The 19,179-nt window shown below is 33.4% G+C and overlaps 1 protein-coding gene across 21 annotated transcripts in view; it reads left to right on the forward strand.

Annotated features, from left to right (window-relative positions):
- Positions 1-19,179, forward strand: part of CACNA2D1 (calcium voltage-gated channel auxiliary subunit alpha2delta 1) — a 484,869-nt gene that overhangs the window by 285,718 nt on the left and 179,972 nt on the right. For all 21 annotated transcript variants that reach the window (XM_013979785.2, XM_005667683.3, XM_013979783.2 and 18 more), the window contains 1 exon segment: positions 4,036-4,165. In XM_013979785.2, coding sequence (XP_013835239.1) covers positions 4,036-4,165 — 130 coding nt within the window.

A 19,179-nucleotide genomic window follows, 5' to 3' on the forward strand; every position in this document is an offset into this window, starting at 1 on the left:
ACATTTAAAACATAATTTTTCAGTATGAGAGGATTGAGAGGAAAAAGCAACTTCACCTTGGTAAAATAATCAAATACTGCTTAATAGCATTCTAGAGGGAACTTAAAACAATAATATTTATAAATTGCAGGTATAGTACATGTTTATTGTATTATTTTGGGAACAACAAGAAAGCATATAAAGGTAAATATCGTTACTGTAAAGCCAATGATAGTACTGATAATGTTTGCTATGTACTCTTCCCGTCATGTCTCTCTCTCCCTCTCTTTTTCTCTAAAAATGCTGGCTTTTTTTCTTTTCTTTCTTTATGCTGAACATCTACTTTTAAACCTAAAAGCATTTTAAACTACAACATATACATGCACTCCCAATGTAATTACTGTTACTTAATAACAATATAAATTACTTAATAACAATATAAAATTGCATCTATCATAATTATTGTGACCGTCTTACTATTGTTGGACATTTAATTTGCCTCAAGGTTAAGATATTAAGTGGAATTTATGTGTTATTAAATCCTCTTTATTCCACTCTATCATTAAATTTTGAGTGAGTGAATGAATGAAATATTTGTACCTATCCACAGTCCTAACCCTAGTTCATCCATATATGTGACCATCACGTATTTAATCCTTTAATTTTCATATATCTAAATTTTGCTAGAGATGGATATAGATAGGATTTCTAGAAAAGATATGCTTATCAAAACTAATGTGATATATTCTAAAATTATAGAAAAGGGGCTATAATTTTTTCATAGCTGAAAATGACTTTTTAGATCCTTTGATTTGAGTGTTCTCAATTTAGGGTAAGTGAGGATATAGAATAAACTGAAAGGTTCTTTTAAAAGACACCCCCCCATGATATACTGCTTTACTAGGTGAGGAGGCTCCCCAGGTGAATCTAATATGCCCCAAGGGAAAAGGACCTCGCCTATGGCCCAACATCATTCATTTTATAAGTCAGAAAACTGAAGCCCAAGTAACAGCGACTGGCCCAAGTCCAAGATGTTATTAATGCAACAAGGTAGAAGCAAATCTCTTGATGTCTCTACTTTTCCCTATGCCTTTCCATGGTTTTTGGTATATTCTTTGTAATAGGTTTTATATGGGGAAAAAAAAAGAAATCTAGGATCACCTAAGCTTGGGATCACTAGGTTAAACACAATTTTCTTTAGTGAAGCTTATCTCGGAACTTGTGATGTGCCAGTGTGCTTTGTTATTATCTTAATAGAAGAATAGAAGAGTATTTCCCCAACTTATTTCCTTGGGTATCTTTAAGGACTATTGTCCTTTGAAATGTTCCTTTGACAAACATAACTGGCCATATTACCATGTGCATGTCTCTATTATTCAGTAAAAATAAAACGGTATTTCTACCCTGTGGAGGAGACATCCATTAATCTGCTTATTTTTATCCTATTTTTTTGGAATAGTTTTATTTAAAAATGTATGTCTATTTTCCAACGATTGCAATTTTAAAGCAGTGGGCATGGAGTTCTCATCGTGGCTCATTGGAAATGAATCCGACTAGTATCCATGAGGATGAGGGTTCTCTCCCTGACCTTGCTCAGTGGATTAAGGATTTGGCATGGCAGTGAGCTGTGGTGTAGGTCGCAGACACGGCTCAGATCTGGCATGGCCGTGGCTGTGGCGTAGGCCAACAGTTATAGCTCCGATTCGACCCCTCGCCTGAGAACTTCCATATGCTGCAGGTGTGGCCATAAAAAAAAAAAGTAAAGCAGTGGACATGCCATTTTAGTGCGTATGATGGCCACCTGTAAGGTTTGTTGAGCTGATGGATTGCTCAACCCCTCCTCTGGCGTTTCCAGTTGACTTGGTCTGGGGTTGGGCCTGAGAATTTTCATTCTAAAAAGTTTCAGCATTTGTTAATATTGCTTCTTCAAAGGTCACCCTGTGAGAAACCTCTGCTTTAAAATAAATACTGAGGCTTTTCATTAATTCAGAACTTTTGGAGCTGAGAAGAATAATGACCTCATTCATTAGTTAGAACCCTCTTTACATTCATATTATTAATGAGAATAGTTTGTTTTAATATTCCCTTCTCCTATTCAAGTCAAATCTACAGGAATAGATACCATATAATAGAACATAGATTTTAAAATATATTAAAATTAGCAGTTGAATCCAAGACTGAATCCAAGTTACTGCTTTTATTCTTTCCTTATTAGCTGTTGGAATCATGGCAGATGTGTCAGGATAAGTGTTCGTTGCCCTAGGGTTTCTCTTTTCCTGTCATCGTTCTTATTTATCTCTTTTTTTTAATCCTTCATACTGCACACAGATAACCTCTGTTTCAGAAAAGAGTATGAATTAATGATTCTTGGATGGAGATATTTTGCCAAATTTTGGACTTTCAACACTACTGTTTTGTATATTAAATTTGTCAATGAGGGGAAAATTAAATCTTAGTGGCTTTCACATAAATAGAAATTAGTGATCTGTCTTCAAATATTTTTTATCAATGACAAATTTTACAGTCCAAATCATACATACCCATATTACATATCTAATTAATGTATACATTTACACATTTATATCAAATGAAATCACTCCTTTATAATATAGTACTTCCTCCTATTCTAGAGGATGTATTTTATTATTTTCTTTCAACTGTGTTTCATCTAAAAAATAATTTGATCATGACCTATTAAATTCATCTCATTAGCTAATGATGGGTTGGGCCTACAAAATTAGAAGCCATTGATTAAAAAAGCCCTGTTGCTAAAATTTGTGTTGAAATAATCTTTACAGAGGAAAAAATGCATACACAAGTGTATGTGTTTGTTTGTGTACGTAGGTATTAAAATTCTTGGATACTAATAGGTTTTCTGACTATGAAAATTTTATAGACATTGTCACATCTTTCTAGACTTTGTATTGCCATGTTCTGCCAGTCTTCTTATGAAATTTTCTGTTTGTACACCTAAGTCTTGTTTATCACTATCATCATGTCAGTATGCTGCTAAAATAATCAAATGTTGTGATTTTTTTTCTCAGTATTTTTTTTTTAGGAGATTACCTTTGGGATATGGAAAATATTATTCCCTCAAATGAAGGAGTTGATAATATAGGTCTGAGTTTAATCCAAAAATGTTTAGTTAGAAAAGGGTTAAAACAACTTTATTTGAACTAGAAAAAAAAGTTTAACATAATTAGTCAAAAACAGTTGCTTGAGAGATGCATTTGGATAAAAGAGTGAGATTCTTAGTTTCTCACCAGGGGAGAAACTGAATTACCTTGTAATTCAGAATTGAAAGCGTGATTCAAATAGGTTGAAAATTAATCTTCAGTCTTAAACTCTTGTGGGATTTTCGTAAATTGTTATTGATTGGATTTTTGCTCCTACCTCAAGAGAGAAATTGGTTGAAGCTGGGATTCAATTGTACTTAAAGGTACAATAGCTCTCTTTTTCCCCTAGTTGGTATTTGTACTTTCTTTTTTAAAACAGAAATTGATATAGCTGGAAAATATGCAAAATTAAGGGAATATGACATAAAGTAATCTGCTTTTGTTTTTTTTGTTTGTTTTGTTTTGTTTCTTGTTTTTTTGTTTTTTTTTTTTTTTTTTTTTTTTTTTGGCTGTCATGTGTATCATTAGTTACCAAACCTAGAGTTATATAAATTTGGTAACGTAAGTGGTGCTGTTAATTTGGGGGAAATTTTTAATTTGATATGCTTAAAGGCACTTATTCTATTTTTTAAATGTGCAGTTTACTAAGTACTAGAGGTGGGAAAGCTCTGGTCCTCCTCGGATGATTCTGAGTGACTCCAGTGTAGAGGAAATTAGAAAAGTTAGGTTATAATGTGAATCCTATCATGAAGGTATAATGTGAATGCTAATACCTGAATGGGAGTTTGTGTGTCTGATGTCATCATGGTATATATTTTAAAGTAGTCTTGCATATCAGTCTTCTTTTGAAGATTGTGCATTTGCAAATGAAGAAGTGAATATGAGAATATCTGTTAGCATAAAATTGTAATATTGTTTATTCTCTATCTTTTCTTTATAGCCTGAAAAAAATGACAGTGAGCCAGGCAGCCAGAGGATAAAACCTGTTTTTATTGATGATGCTAATTTTGGGCGACAGATATCTTATCAGCATGCAGCAGTCCATATTCCCACCGACATCTATGAGGGCTGTAAGTAAAGGCATATGAACAACTCTTGGAATACTGTGTTCTCATCCATTTTATATATCTCATATTTTGAAAAAAGGAGCAAATATGATACAGTTTTTTTTTAAATATGTCATTGAGAGGCTGTGGTAAACTCTGACTTATGCAAAAGGAGAAACCTAACTTTCATGAGCAATATATTTTTCATATGGTCTCACTATGTGGATATTTGCAGGAGAGCATGTATCCGTGGACTTTTGCTCTATTGTTTAACAAATAATTCTGCCTTTCCAATTCATATTCATGACTTTGAAATTAATGTATTTATTTAAAAAACTCAAAACTATGTAGCATTAGTCCTGTCAATTAGAAAGGTTGTAGAGCGTGTGGGTAATCCAGAGTTCTCAGTCCTGGGTTAAATTAAATTTCAAGTCTAATCTTAGTGTTATTTTCTTGGGCAAATCCCTGAACTTTCTAGGCAAGCATTTTTCTTACCCAAAAAATGAGGGTAAGATTACTAATCCAAAAGTTCATTTGAGGATAAAGTTAACGTATTACAGTTTTCATAATAGTGCCAGGCTCATAGTCAACGCTATGTAAATGTTGGCTGTTATTATTAATTACAGTTAAAGTTTGTTTAGACACAAAGTAATAAGGACAAGGACTAATAGAAGCAGTTAGCTTTTATTTTTTGAATTGATCATGAGAGTATTTGTTGTTTAAAAGGGAATTTTTTATTAAATGATTATTTTCATAACATAAATTTCATCTGTCAAATTGTATGTCATTCTTGTTTTATCTTTTTAATATTTTTAAATGTACATATTGTTTTTAATCATATCAAGTCTTTAAAGATATTAAACATCTGATTTTTCTCCAGGTATAATAGAAACAAAATGGTGTATTTAAGTAGTTTCTCATGTTATATGAGAATTAAATAAAATTTGACTTTTTTACAATACAATTCACCCTATTAATTCCAAGTACTTTTAGAATTTTTAAGGACTTAGATTGGTTTTGGATCTTTGAGTTCTGTTTTGTTGTGTTTTGGTTTCTTGGTTTTGTTTGTCCATTGTATTCTTTTTTTCAAGAATTATTTTTGATGTTTGCTATTAAATTTTGTATCTATTATAACAACCACTAGGCAGATCATACTGAGCTGTATGGTTGTGTTTCTTATTTTTTTTATAAATAATATTGCATCCACTTAAGTTCCTTTCAATATTTTTGTCACCTATTTTGTCTTGGGTATGTGAACAGGATAATAATCTTATTACTCTAAAATTATGTCTTTCTCTTGGATTCGCATTAGAACAAACTGGATATAGAAGGTTTGAGTCAAAACTTTTTCTATCAATACTCTGGATATCATGTCCGTGTTCTCTGATCTACGTTTTGCCATGTTGAACAAACTTGAGGCCACCTTGAGTGTTTTTAATTTGTTAGAAAATTGTAATGATTGTGTTTGTTTTGTTGCCAATAGTGATTAGTGATTATCCAGAAATCCTCAAACTTCCATCGCATTCTCAAGGAAGGTTATCAGAATTTTGTCAGGGAGGAAGAGATCACCATCCCCCCTCCCCCCCACCCGCCGACCCCACACCCGGCTCTTCTTGAGTTCTTTTGGCTGATCTAATAATTAAGGTGACACAAAACAGATGAACAGATTAATTTTTAAGAACATTAATTTGTATGCATGTTAGTCTCATAAAAATGGGATCACTGAAGTGTCCAAAGTAGGCCAATTGTATATCATTTTTAGAAAAAAATCATTTGAGAAAATGTAACAGCATAAGAGGGGAATTCCTGGTGGCCTAGCAGTTAAGGATCTGGTGTTGTCACTGCTGTGAGCTGTGATGTAGGTTCAATTCCTGGTCTGGGTATTTCCACACGCTGCGGGTGTACCCAAAACAAACAAAAAAAACACAAAAAGCAAAACAAGGGGACTTGTGCTTGGGGCAGCATACTAATGAAGAAGTAACAAAAAGTGTTTATACGGAGTTCCCGTCGTGGCACAGTGGTTAACGAATCCGACTAGGAACCATGAGGTTGCGGGTTCGGTCCCTGCCCTTGCTCAGTGGGTTAACGATCCGGCGTTGCCGTGAGCTGTGGTGTAGGTTGCAGACGCGGCTCGGATCCCGCGTTGCTGTGGCTCTGGCGTAGGCTGGTGGCTACAGCTCCGATTCAACCCCTAGCCTGGGAACCTCCATATGCCGCGGGAGCGGCCCAAGAAATAGCAACAACAACAACAAAAGACAAAAAAAAAAAAAAAAAAAAAAAAAAAAAAAAGGTGTTTATACAACTGCTTAGCCTTGAATTCCATAACTCTGGTGATAAGGATGCGTATCCTGTCCTGGACCTAACAAACTTTACACATTTTAAAAAAAGGTTTCTTTGTTTTTCTAAAAACCATATACTACAGTAGCAGACATTTTAATGTTAAATGCATATTTAACATAGAAAGTCTCCAAAAATATCACCTCCCAAACTAATCTTGAGTGTTTTATAGTCCTATAAAACATGTTTTTATTTTTTATTTTTATATTGAAGTGTGGTTAATTTACCATGTTGTGTTAGATTCAAACCTACAACAAGGTGGTTCAGTTATAGATACATATGTATCTTTTTTTGTTTTTTCAGATTCTTTCCCCTTTTAGGTTATTACAGAATATCAAGTAGAGTGCCCTGTGCTATACAATAGATCCTGTTGGTTATGTATTTCATATATAGTGGTGTGTATGTGTTAATCCCAAACTCCTAATTTATCCCCCCCCAAAATAGGTGTTTAAATGTAGACACTAACATGAAATAACACAAATGGGATTTTTCAGTTTGCTTCCTCCTACCCTCTACTATAGCAGAGAGATTGTTTTATTGTTGTTGCTAAACTATTAAAATGCTGAAAATAGGAAGAAATTATTTCTTCTGGAGTAAGTTATCCAGAGAATATAAAGACATGACTTTGCTAAATTTTTCAATGAGATGATATGAAAAAATAACTTTTCCCTAGATAGAACCTAAAATAATTCAAACCTGATTCATTAGTCTAATAAATTATATCTCATTATAAATATCAAAGGTATTTATTATACCTTTGTTAAATAATTTTGAAGGAGGGGGAACTGAAGCTGAGTCTTTAATGAAAGTCCACGTGACTGGTAAGAAATGGAGTCAAATTTTAAACAAATTATAATTCCAAACTTTATACTTTTAAGTACTACAATAGATAAAATTTCTGATATGTTACTTGTAGAGGTAATTTCAACTTACTTATATATTACTTGGGAGTCAGGAATGACCACAGGAAATAGTAAGATACTTTGCATAAGAATCTTCCTTTTCTTATTTCTTTCGCTCTTTGTTATTATTATTATTTTTTAGTTGAAATCATGTTCATTAAAGTATTCATCTCTTTTATGCTGGAACAGACATAAAATACAATAAACTAAATCTGAACATGTCTTTTTAAGAGTACTGTCACATAATATACCCATCTTTTTTTCTCATTAGGATTCCTACAAAATGTTTTCCTTTCTAATTGGAAAAAAATATTTGTGAATATTTACAGAGGGTGCTTTAAAAATACTTTGATTAAAATCAGTAAGATAAAATATTGAAATGGATGTTTTCAGAAGTTGTAAGACACTGGTATGTGGCATAAATTTTTAAAACAAGGGAAAAGAAGCTCTGTCTTTGGATTATTTATTTAGTCCCATTTTTTTTTATATTGGCTTCTCCTTTGCTGAAATCTCATCAGTAAGACTCTGACCTTGTGTGGCCTGCAATGCTTTAAAATTCATATCTGGTGTTATGAGCTGTGTGAGTAAATGACACAGCAGTAAAATCAGAAATGTCAACAAGATCTTGAAAATTTAATAATTACCAGTATTTTTCATGCAATTCATTGGAACATATCAGATGTACAGGATCATTCTGGATTTCTGAATGTAATAAATGTGAGAGCATACTTTAATTGAAAGCTTAAATGAAGGAAATGGGCTCTTCCCTTTCACTTAAAGATAGTTTGTCACTACATTCTCATAGCTCATGTTCTAGTTTTCCAAAGATGATTACTTTCGAAAGTCTCTTAAATTCATGCAATTTTTTTTTTTTTTTTTTTTTTTTTTTTTGCTTTTTATGACCACACCTGTGGCATATGGAAATTGCCAGGCTAGGGGTCAAATTGGAGCTATAGCTGCTGACCTATACTACAGCCATAAAAATGCAGGGGATCCAAGCCACATCTATGACCTACACCACACTCATGGCAATGCTGGATCCTTAACCCACTGAGCAAGGCCAGGGATCTAACTCAACATCCTCATGGATAATAGTTGGGTTTATAACCCTCTGAGCCACAATGGGAACCTCCCACATGGATTATTTTTGACCCATGATATATTTAAAGTTTTCAAATAGGATGTTTAATTAAAATCCTGTCTGAAAGGTTTTACTTTTGAGAATTTCACTGGTTGATAAATTTATATTAGAGGACACCCAAACCATACTTGATTTTCAGTCCTAATTTATCTGAGTATAGTAAATAAGCAATGAACTAGGTAAAGGGGCTGAATATTCTGAATTTATTTTAAACAGAACTTTATTAATTTGTTAATCAGTTTAGATGAGTATATCGAATGTCTTCATAGAATATTTAGTTATTTGTCATTAGAAATTTATGATATTTATTTATAGATTTACTAAAAATGTGAAAGAATATATGCCAGTAAGAGAAAATATTAAAGAAACCCAACTTGCAGAACTTTGAAGCACTAAATACTTTTGTCCTTATACTTACTTGTAGTGTAAGCGAGGCAATTTATAGTTTCTATTTTATAAATTTAAAAATAACCACACTTTTATCACAAAGATACATTTATTTTGATAAAAGAAGACAGGAGAATTTTCAGGAGTTGTATTATGATCCTTGGAGGTCTCATATGCTGTAGCAGAAATACTTTTTATAAATTGAACTATCTATAATCACTTATACTTGCTCTTTTTAATTTTTTAAATTGAGGTATAGTTGATACACAATATTATATGTTTCAGTTGTACGACATAGTGATTTACAATTTTTAAAGATTGTATTCCATTTATACCTATTATAAAATATTGACCATATCCCCTGTGCCACACAGTATATCCTGGTAGCTTATATTAAACATAGTAATTTGTACGTCTTAATCCCCCATCACTATCTTGCCCCTCTTGATGTTCATTTGCCTTATGATAGAAAATAAAGCTACTCTACCTCAAATTATGTGGTATAAAAATTATCGAGGATGGAGTTCCTCTCGTTGCTCAGTGGTTAGCGAATCCAACTAGGAAACATGAGGTTGCGGGTTCAATCCCTGGCCTCGCTCAGTGGGTTAAGGATCCCACGTTGCTGTGAGCTGTGGTGTAGGTAGCAAACACCACTCAGATTCTGTGTTGCTGTGGCTCTGGTGTAGGCCTGCAGCTACAGCTCCAATTGGACCCCTAGCCTGGGAACCTCCATATGCCACGGGTGTGGTCCTAAAAGGACAAAAGGACAAAAAGACCAAAAATAAATAAATAAATAAAAATTACCAAGGAAAAAACTGCTCAGTTTTTGCTGATGATTACGTGATAGTTCTTCATAATCTTCTGTAAATTTTAGCAACTAATCTGTTCCAAGACGTGGCCACTACCTTTTTTTTTGGGGGGGGGGGTCTTTTTGCTATTTCCCTGGGCTGTTCTAACGGCACATGGAGGTTCCCAGGCTAGGGGTCTAATCGGAGCTGTAGCCCTCGGCCTATGCCAGAGCCACAGCAACGCGGGATCCAAGCCACGAGCCGCGTCTGCAACCTACACCTCAGTTCACAACAACGCCAGATCCTTAATCCACTGAGCAAAGCCAGGGACTGAACCCGCAACCTCATGGTTCCTAGTCAGATTTGTTAACCGCTGCGCCACAATGGGAACTCCGGCCCCTACTATTTAATTGGAGATTGCTAATAGTTTACACGTACTTTTTTTTTTTTTGGCTGCACCCACAGCATGTGGAAATTCCTGGGCCAGGAACTGAACCTGAGCCGCAGCAGTGACAACACTGGATCCTTAACCTGCTGCGCTGCAAGAGAACTCCCCTTATTTACTGTTTTTAAAAACTCCCTTCATTCTGTTGTTCCACTAAGTAACAAGTTGGTAATATCCTTTTACAGAGTAGGAAAGCTCATATTCTAATTGGTATGCTCAATATAAATCAGGCTTTCTGACTCCATTACTCTGACATTTGTAAAGTCAGAAAACAACCCTTAGGATATTTATTTAGTGTGCTCTGGCCAAAGGCTACATTCAGAAGGAGTTGTGTGTGCTTTCAAGTTTATCATTTGTATTTTTCCCACAAATTAGTTCCACTGAAAAGATTTCAGTAGAGTGATGTTAGTTTTTAGTATTGCTTCAACAAGTGGATTTTGTAACAGTGAAAACTTGCACATGATATTGGTACAATATAGACTTCTATTGGATAATCTTATTCTCTAACTAACTTTGAAATAGAGAAAAGACAAATGGGAAGCACTTTAAATTGTGAGTTCTTTGGGTAACAGGTAATTTGAAGGAAATGCAGGCCATGGGAAATATGATTATTTGATGTTATCTAGAGTGATTAATATTAGTAAAGCAGATTACTTAGGATGTAACTTGTTTGATTTATAACCAAAGTATATTTTCAAAATGTTGACAAAGAGGATATTAACATAAACTCTAGTTAACATTTTATTTCACATGATGTGTTTTTGAAATATACAGTTTATCCTTTTAAAGTTATATTACTACTTATGAATAATGATGAGGTAAAAAAAGAATATTTTCCAAGTGAATCAGTGATTAAAGAATAATGCACTAAAATACATTAACTGACTTAATAATTGAGAATTTTAGATGTCTAATAATGTTTTTTATATTCTGTATCAACTGATGAAGATTAAGCATTTAATAAAGTCTTACACTTATTTTTCCAGTTTTATTGAGATGTAATTGACAAATAAGAATTTGGATCAAGATACAATAATACGAAATGTCTTAACATTAGTGCATTCTGAAATTTTCTGTTAGTTTTTTTAACCAGATAATTTACGAAAAGAAGTTTTTGCAATCCTGGATGATGAATCATTCCATGCTATACAGTTGTATGTCTAATGATTAAAAGAGTGGATGTCTTTTAAATGGTTATGATATCAACAAAGTAGCTTTCCCTTTGTTGTACAAAATACTCTTTAAATTATAAAGCCTTGGTTCTAAACCATGGAACTAGAAATCTGATAAGTGCTAAAAAAGAAACACTTTTAAGAAGTATAGCTGATTCCATAAGAAAATGATCATCCTTTGTATTAAAAAAATGAATTTTCTTAATTAACATCACTTCTCATTAGGAGCAGAAAAATGAAATAGTATGAACATCATGAAAAGACATTGAGCACAAGTCTGAGGTACAAATTACTAATTTTTAGAATAGAGTATTTAATATGTACGAGTCAAAGAGAAGTGATTCCACCTCAGGGGGGAATTTTGCATAGCCTTTGATTGGTCTTCTCTAATGATGTTTCTCTAATACATTCATTTCATAGATAACAATGTAGTGTTCATTTTCTGATAATAAAATATGGGACACAGGTAGACACAAAAGTCAGAGACACAGTCTTCTGCTCTTATAGATACTGGTCCTTTAATTGATTTGGAATTATTAAATGGCAGACCAATTGGCAGTAACAGTTTTATGAATTTTATAAATTGCTGTGGAATGAATTGTATCCCTCCCAGTTTCACATGTTGAAGCCCTAATCTTCAATATGATTGCCTATACTTGGATAGGGCCTTTGGGAGGCAATTAAGGTTAACTAAGGTTTTTAGGGCTCGGCCCTGATCTGGTAGATTTGATGGTTTTATAAGAAGAGGTACACACACATACACACACACACACGGGCATACCCTGATCTGGTAGGTTTGATGGTTTTATAAGAAGAGGTATACACACACACACACACAGGCATATGAGGAAACAGAAGGAATGCAGCTGTTAACAAGCCAGAAATAAAGCTCTCACTGGGAACCTAATTGGCAAATACCTTGATCTTGGATTTCTTAGGCTCTAGAACTATGAGGAAATACCTAGTGTGGTATTTTGTTATGGCAACCTGAACTGGCTGAGATACAAATTTCTTCTTAAAGAAAAATTGCTATATGATTAAACTCAGGTTAAAAAAGTAAATATAAAATCAACAATGAAAAATTGGATATTTCACAGTTTATCCTGAGATGTATGGTTTAGAAATATTGGGCTGTTTCAGTCTCAATTTGCAAGACCTTTTTTGCATTTTAATTCAGAATTGTAATTTCTGTACTTGCCTTTGAAGTGATTAGGCTGAAAATAAATGAATGCTTACTAAACTCAGTAGATAAATAGACTTGAATTGGAAAGACAATTAATTTGCAATTCTAGGCATACATAGTAATAGTAATTAGATGGATTGTTTTCTTGCAGTATTTCCTATGTTACAGTTCCCAAGTGAATGGGCACATAGGCTCTGCAGATGTAGAGCCTGAAATTTATAGTTACTGATAGGTGGTTTTGCTTCATTATTTTTAAGAGAAGGCAGTAGAGTATTAAAACAGTCTGATTGACTGTCCAGTCATTTGATCATGGTGTCCTGTGTCCAGGATGGTGTTGGGAGTTACACTGACAAGCTGTTTCTTACTAGTCTGTGCAGATAACATTGTCCTGTGCATGTTACAAAGTGATTATATTTTAGAATACTGTCCTCTGGTTGAATTTGTGAAGCATCCCAGTCCCTTATTTGAAGGCTATTTTAACCCATAATAATATTTAGGATTATGCAAACTTCTAGATCTAATTGAAAATAAATTTGTAAGCTCTTGAGACAGTTTTAACTGCAAGATCCACACAGTTCTTTCATATAGACATCTGTTATGGTGGTTGTATCCATCTTCTGTATCAATTACCATCTTACTGACAACCACTCATTAGAACATGCCATGTTTTCTCAATTGTGCTGTAGGTAATACAATTATATCAGGATTCTTGGTGGAGTAATGTTTTGCTGGCCGGATAAACTTGGGAAATATTGTATATATTTAGCTCCCTCTTTGGAGATTCATAGTTCACATTAATTTTTAATGTAGCTCAAAGAAATTAGTAGGAATAAACACAGTCGAAGTTGTTATAACCACTCACATATTACAAATACATATTGCATTTAATACTCACATACTGCAAATACATATTTAATTCACATAATAACTTTATATTCAGAATTTTTTATACTGTCTGCAAGTAGGCACAATACCTTTGGTACATTTACAACTCATTTAGTTATGTCTGTAAATCACCTTGTCCAGGTGTGACATGCACTTTGTTGTAAAGATCTAACTTTATTTTGTTAGACTCAAAACTTTTTCAGTCTAACTGAAATGAGTGGATAAAGATTCCTTTCCTGGTGACTCTCAAGTAATAAAATAGTCTTGGTTGCTTTTAGACATAAAAACAATTTAATCCAAAATAGTCTCAATTCAGAAGTTAAAATGTCTGTTCCCATGTGGTAGTCAAAGTTCTGGATTTCAGTTAGTGTTAACTCTCCTCATCCTCCACATCCTATACCTAATGGGAGCCTACAATGGAAAGGAGGCAAAGGGGATGGGGATACTTCCTAGCTGTTGTGTGTATTTTGCCTCCACCAGGTAGAAGCACTGAGGGGAAGAGAGGGCAGAGAATGATTAGTACCTGGCTAGGTGACTTGGGCAGGGCTGGGAGATGATAGTCATGTAGAAAATTTAAAGTAACTCTTTCTCATGGAGAGAGATTTTGTAGGTTATTTAGAGATTTCTTACTGGGCTATCCTCTTCTGTAGTTTCTTTGACCCCCAGCAGACACGCCTCTCTATGCTAGGTGAAGACTTTCTGCTAGTTGCTTCCATTCCCTTGGGTGGCATTTTGAACTTGTCTTCTCAGTACCACCTAAGGTGCTTTTAGAGAAGAGTAATATACTTCATGTGTCATGCCAGCCTTAGCAGATGCTATCAAGTTCGCCAAAATTTGGGCATAAATGTTACATAGTTCTTAATGTTTTACTGTTACATCTCAGTATATTTTATTGCAGAGTTTATTGAATATTGTTGCAGATTTGGCCAAATATATAAGAAATAGCCAGTGGAAAGTCTTTTGTTCTTAGGAGCCTTGAAGAGTGTTTGGTGAGTCTACACTACTTAGGATAACTTTTTTAGAATCTGTGTCAAGGTACATGGTTAGTCTTGGTATTGTACCCATGTTTCACTTCTAGTAAGTTTCATGCTCATATGTAGATCACCTAAGTCCCAGTCTTTTGTCTACTGTGTATATATCACTCACTAAGGAATATCACAGGTCTTTCCATAACTTCTCAGAGCTGAAATTTATTTTATTCTTTCTTAAGGGGGAGCTCAAATATTGTAATTTGTTTATTAAAATTATTTAATTTCTATTTTTCATATTTTATTAATGAAAAAATATTCTGTCAATTTTTCAGTCTATTACTGAACAAGAATATTGAGGGATTTGTTAAATATCCATTTGTTGCTATAAATTTTTCATATTGTTTAGAAGGAAATATAAATAAAAACTGTTTCTTTGTTTCTTAAAAGAAATTATAAAGGGAACATAGAGCAAGATACCAAATACGTGTGTGCACGATTCAATGCCTCTATAAATTGATAGCTGGAAATCAGAAGCGTACTTGGCTAGCTTTTTATGATGGGTATAACAAGTGACAGGCCATTCAAAAGTTGGAGAAGAGAGATAATGAAATCTTAAATTAGAATAGCTTCTAAAACAGACTGACAGTACTGTTCACAGCAAATTAAAAAGGGATTGACAGTTGGAGAGAAAATAGAGGTCTGGAATTTGAGATGAGAATTTTTTAATCATCTGGCATTTTGCTTCATGGATAAAATCTTACTCAGATTTCTCCCTAGAGATAAAGAGACATTTAAAAGATATTCTAAAACCCAATTATTAAGAATAGAAAGATTTTAAATCGGCTAAAGATTTCAAAACTATTTTTCTCAAGATACACAGAAATGATTTTTAAAGTATGGGGCTTATCTGTGTTTGTATTAAGATGGCATTTGGTCAATATTTTTGTCATTTGACCAAATCATGTCATATACAATTTTAACCCAATGAATAATACATGACACTGTTAAAAAACACTGCAAGTCTCGCTAATTGTTTCAGTAGAATTTTTTTTTTTTGTTTTTACTTGTTGCTTGTAAATCCAAATCGTAGCAACTGAAAGCTGTGAGGAAGTTCATGATAGGCTCCTGTGGACATTGGAACCCTTTATTATCTTACATTCACCCAGCCTGGATCGTGACTGAGGAAATGGCCCATTACTACCATTCTAGGTCTGTGAAGACCAGTTGTTATTTCTGTGCTTTCTTGGTAATCACCACCCATCCTATAAAAATACATCAGCAATAGTTATTGGGTACAGAGCATAAGTTTCCAGGAGAGTAACACTAATAGTGAAGGGCTTTATTTTTGAAAGAAACTAACTTGTATGGGAAGGGTCTCTTCATATTTAAATTGACATTTCTTACTCTTCATCTTTTGTACATCTTTGGACTTCTTTGACCCATAGAAGCAAATCCTCATTCCAGAATAATGTAATAATTCTTTGGTCCTCTTCAGCTATGAGCTCTACACCAAAGCTGGAAAACAAAACAAAACACCAATAAATGACAGGAAAAACTGATTTCAATTGTCTTCTGGTATATATATCTGATATTGTTCTATTTCTAATAGAAAAGTTAATGGAAAATAATCAATTATCCCCTGTATTTTTTTTGTCATTTATTATTTGAAGTTTCTGTGGTCTCATTTTTTTAAAATGTTTTTGTAATGTAAAAATGTTTTACCTTTTCCTCCTAAATATGAAGACATTTTATTCAAAAGTCTTGCATTTATATTTTAGTTATTTTTGGTATTTTGACATTACAGTTCTTTTTTGGAATTACTTTCAATACCAGTGTTCCAGTCCAGGATAAAAAAAATTAATAATTACCATATTTTTAAAAAGAACAAATAATAAAACAGCTAGACTTTTTCATTACACTTAATTCTTAAGGAGTTAAGTAACAATTTGTGAAAGGTCCAAAATATTTGTCATGAGTTTAAAATATAATTCAAGATAAGGATTTCTAAAAATGTTTAAGAAAAGTTTCTATCACGTGTCCAGTTTATATAATTGAATTATGACCATCTGTAATTTAAAAGTTCATACAAGTGTAATGTATGTGGTCATTTTAATGAATGCTTTTTGTTTGTTTTAGTTGCAGTAAAATCAGTGATCGTATTTGTTTATTTGTATTTCAGTTTGTTATTTTAACTAAGGCCTATTGCTAAAGTCTTCTCATAGGTGTCCATATTTATTCAATTTATGGTTTAATATATGTTATTCTCAAAAAGGATGTTGTGGGTGGTTTTTATAGATTATTGAAAGATTTTCCAAACTAGAAAGGTCAAGGAAGACATTTTACAGTATGAAGTATGGAGTGCCTTTGATATAAGTGGAGAATGGTAGCAAAAAGTTAACAATTAAGGGAGAAGAAATAAAATTTTAAATTATAAAAGGAAAATTATGGATGTTATTGTATATTTATATAAACAGTTCTTAGCAAAATATGACAAAGTTCCCATTTGTAAGAATACTATAAGACATATCATAAAACTTGCCTCAGAGAACTGTTAGGAAAATTTTAAAAACAAGTAAAATAACTAGACAACTTCTAGATGAATTTTAAACTAAATCCTATATTATATATCATCACTTTTCATTTTTCTAAGAAAATATATTATTTTGGTGTAAATTATTTTTATTGAGAATACCATCATCTGCTAGAAGTTCTTAACTTGGAATTGAGTATATATACACATCTTTTTCATTCATAGACATAAAAAAATCAGTGTTTTAACAAATATTGACAAGTTATAGAATTAATTAAATTTATTTTAATCTTTGAATTTTGGTGGAGTATAGTTGATTTACAATGTTGTATTAGTTTCAGGTTATAGAATAATGAATCAGTTAAACATATACATATATCAATTCTTTTCTGCCCATATAGGTTTTTATGCAGTATTGAGTATACCTCCCTGTGAAGTACAGTAGGTCCTTAATAGGTATCTATTTTATGTGTAATAATATATGTATTAATCCTGTTCTCCCAATTTATCCGTTGTCACCCTCCCATATTTCCCCTTTGATAACCATAAGTTTGTTTGAAATCTGTGTGTCTGTTTCTCTTTTGTAAATAAGATCATTTATGTCGGAGTTCCCGTCATGGCACAGTGGTTAACGAATCCGACTAGGAACCATGAAGTTGCAGGTTCAATCCCTGCCCTTGCTCAGTGGGTTACGGATCTGGCATTACCCTGAGCTGTGGTGTAGGTTGCAGACCCGGCTCGGATCCTGCGTTGCTGTGGCTCTGGTGTAGGCTGGCAGCTACAGCTCCGATTAGACCCCTAGCCTGGAAACCTCCATATGCTGCTGGAGTGGCCCAAGAAATGGCAAAAAGACAAAAAAAAAAAAAAGATCATTTATGTTATTTTTAAAATTAGATTCCACATATTGGTAAGATCACACATTTGTCTTTCTCTGTATGACTTCACTCAGTATGATGATCCCTAGGTCCATGTATGTTGAGGAAATTGGCATTATTTCATTCTTTTTATGGTTGAGTAATATTCTATTGTATATATGTACCATATCTTTTCTTATCCATTTCTTTGTCAGTGGACTTTTGGGTCACTTCCATGTCTTAGGTATTGTATACAGTGCTGCTGTGAACATTGGAGTGTATCTATCTTTTTGAATTATTGTTTTCACTAGACGTATGCCCAGGAGTGGGATTACTGGATCATACAGTACTTCTGTATTTATTGAACATCTGTACTGTTGTACATAGTGGCTGCACCAATTTACATTCCTAACAGTATAGGATTTGCTTTTCTCCATAGCCTAACCAGCTTTTATTGTTTGAGGTTTTTCGATGATGGCTGTTTTGATTGGAGTAAGATGTTACCTCTTTGTAGTTTGTTCTGTTTTGTTGTTTGCCAAGCTCATGGCACTTGCAGGTTCCCAGGCCAGAGATCAAATCTGTACCATGCAGTGACCTGAGCCTCTGCAATGACAATGCTGGATCCTTAACCCACTGCACCACAAGGGAATCCCTCATTGTAGATTTGATTTGCATCTCTCTAATAATTAGTGAGGTTGAGCATCTTTTCATGTGCTTTTTGACCATCTGTATTCTTTGGAGAAATGCCTGTTTAGAGCTTCTGGCCATTTTTGTTCAGGTTGTTTTTTGATATAAAGTTGCTTGAAATGTTTGTACATTTTGGAGATGAACCCCTTGTGTGTTGCTTCCATTGCAAAGGTTTTCTCCCATTCTCTGGGTTGTCCTTTCTTTTTTCTTTTTTTTCTTTGTTTCAGTTTCCATTGCTGTGCAAAAGCTTTGAAGTTTAATTAGGACCCATTTATTTTTATTTTCATTACTTAAGGATGTTAATCCAAAAAGTATTGCTGCAATTTATGTCAAAGAATGTTCTGCCTGTGTTTTTCCTCCAGGAATTTTACAGTGTCTTGTCTTTATTTTAGGTCTTTAATCCATTTTGAGTTCATTTTTGTGTATGGTGTTAGAATGTGTTCTAATTTCACTCATTTACATGCAGCTGTCCAGTTTCCCCAGCCCCACTTATTGAACAGGCTGTCTATTCTCCATTGTATATTCTTTCCTCATTTATTATAAATTAGTTGACTATAGTTATGTAGGTTTATCTCTGAGTTTTCTGTCCTGTTCTCCTGATCTATATTTCTGTTTTTGTGGCAGAACCATAATGTTTTGAAAACTGTAGCTTTGTAGTATATTCTGAAGTCAGGCAACCCAATTCCTCCAGTTCTGTTTTTCAAGATCACTTTGGTTCTTCAGGCTCTTTTTTGTTTCCATACAAATTAAAAAAAA

Source organism: Sus scrofa, chromosome 9 (genome assembly GCF_000003025.6).
Source record: "Sus scrofa isolate TJ Tabasco breed Duroc chromosome 9, Sscrofa11.1, whole genome shotgun sequence".
NCBI lineage: Eukaryota > Metazoa > Chordata > Mammalia > Artiodactyla > Suidae > Sus > Sus scrofa.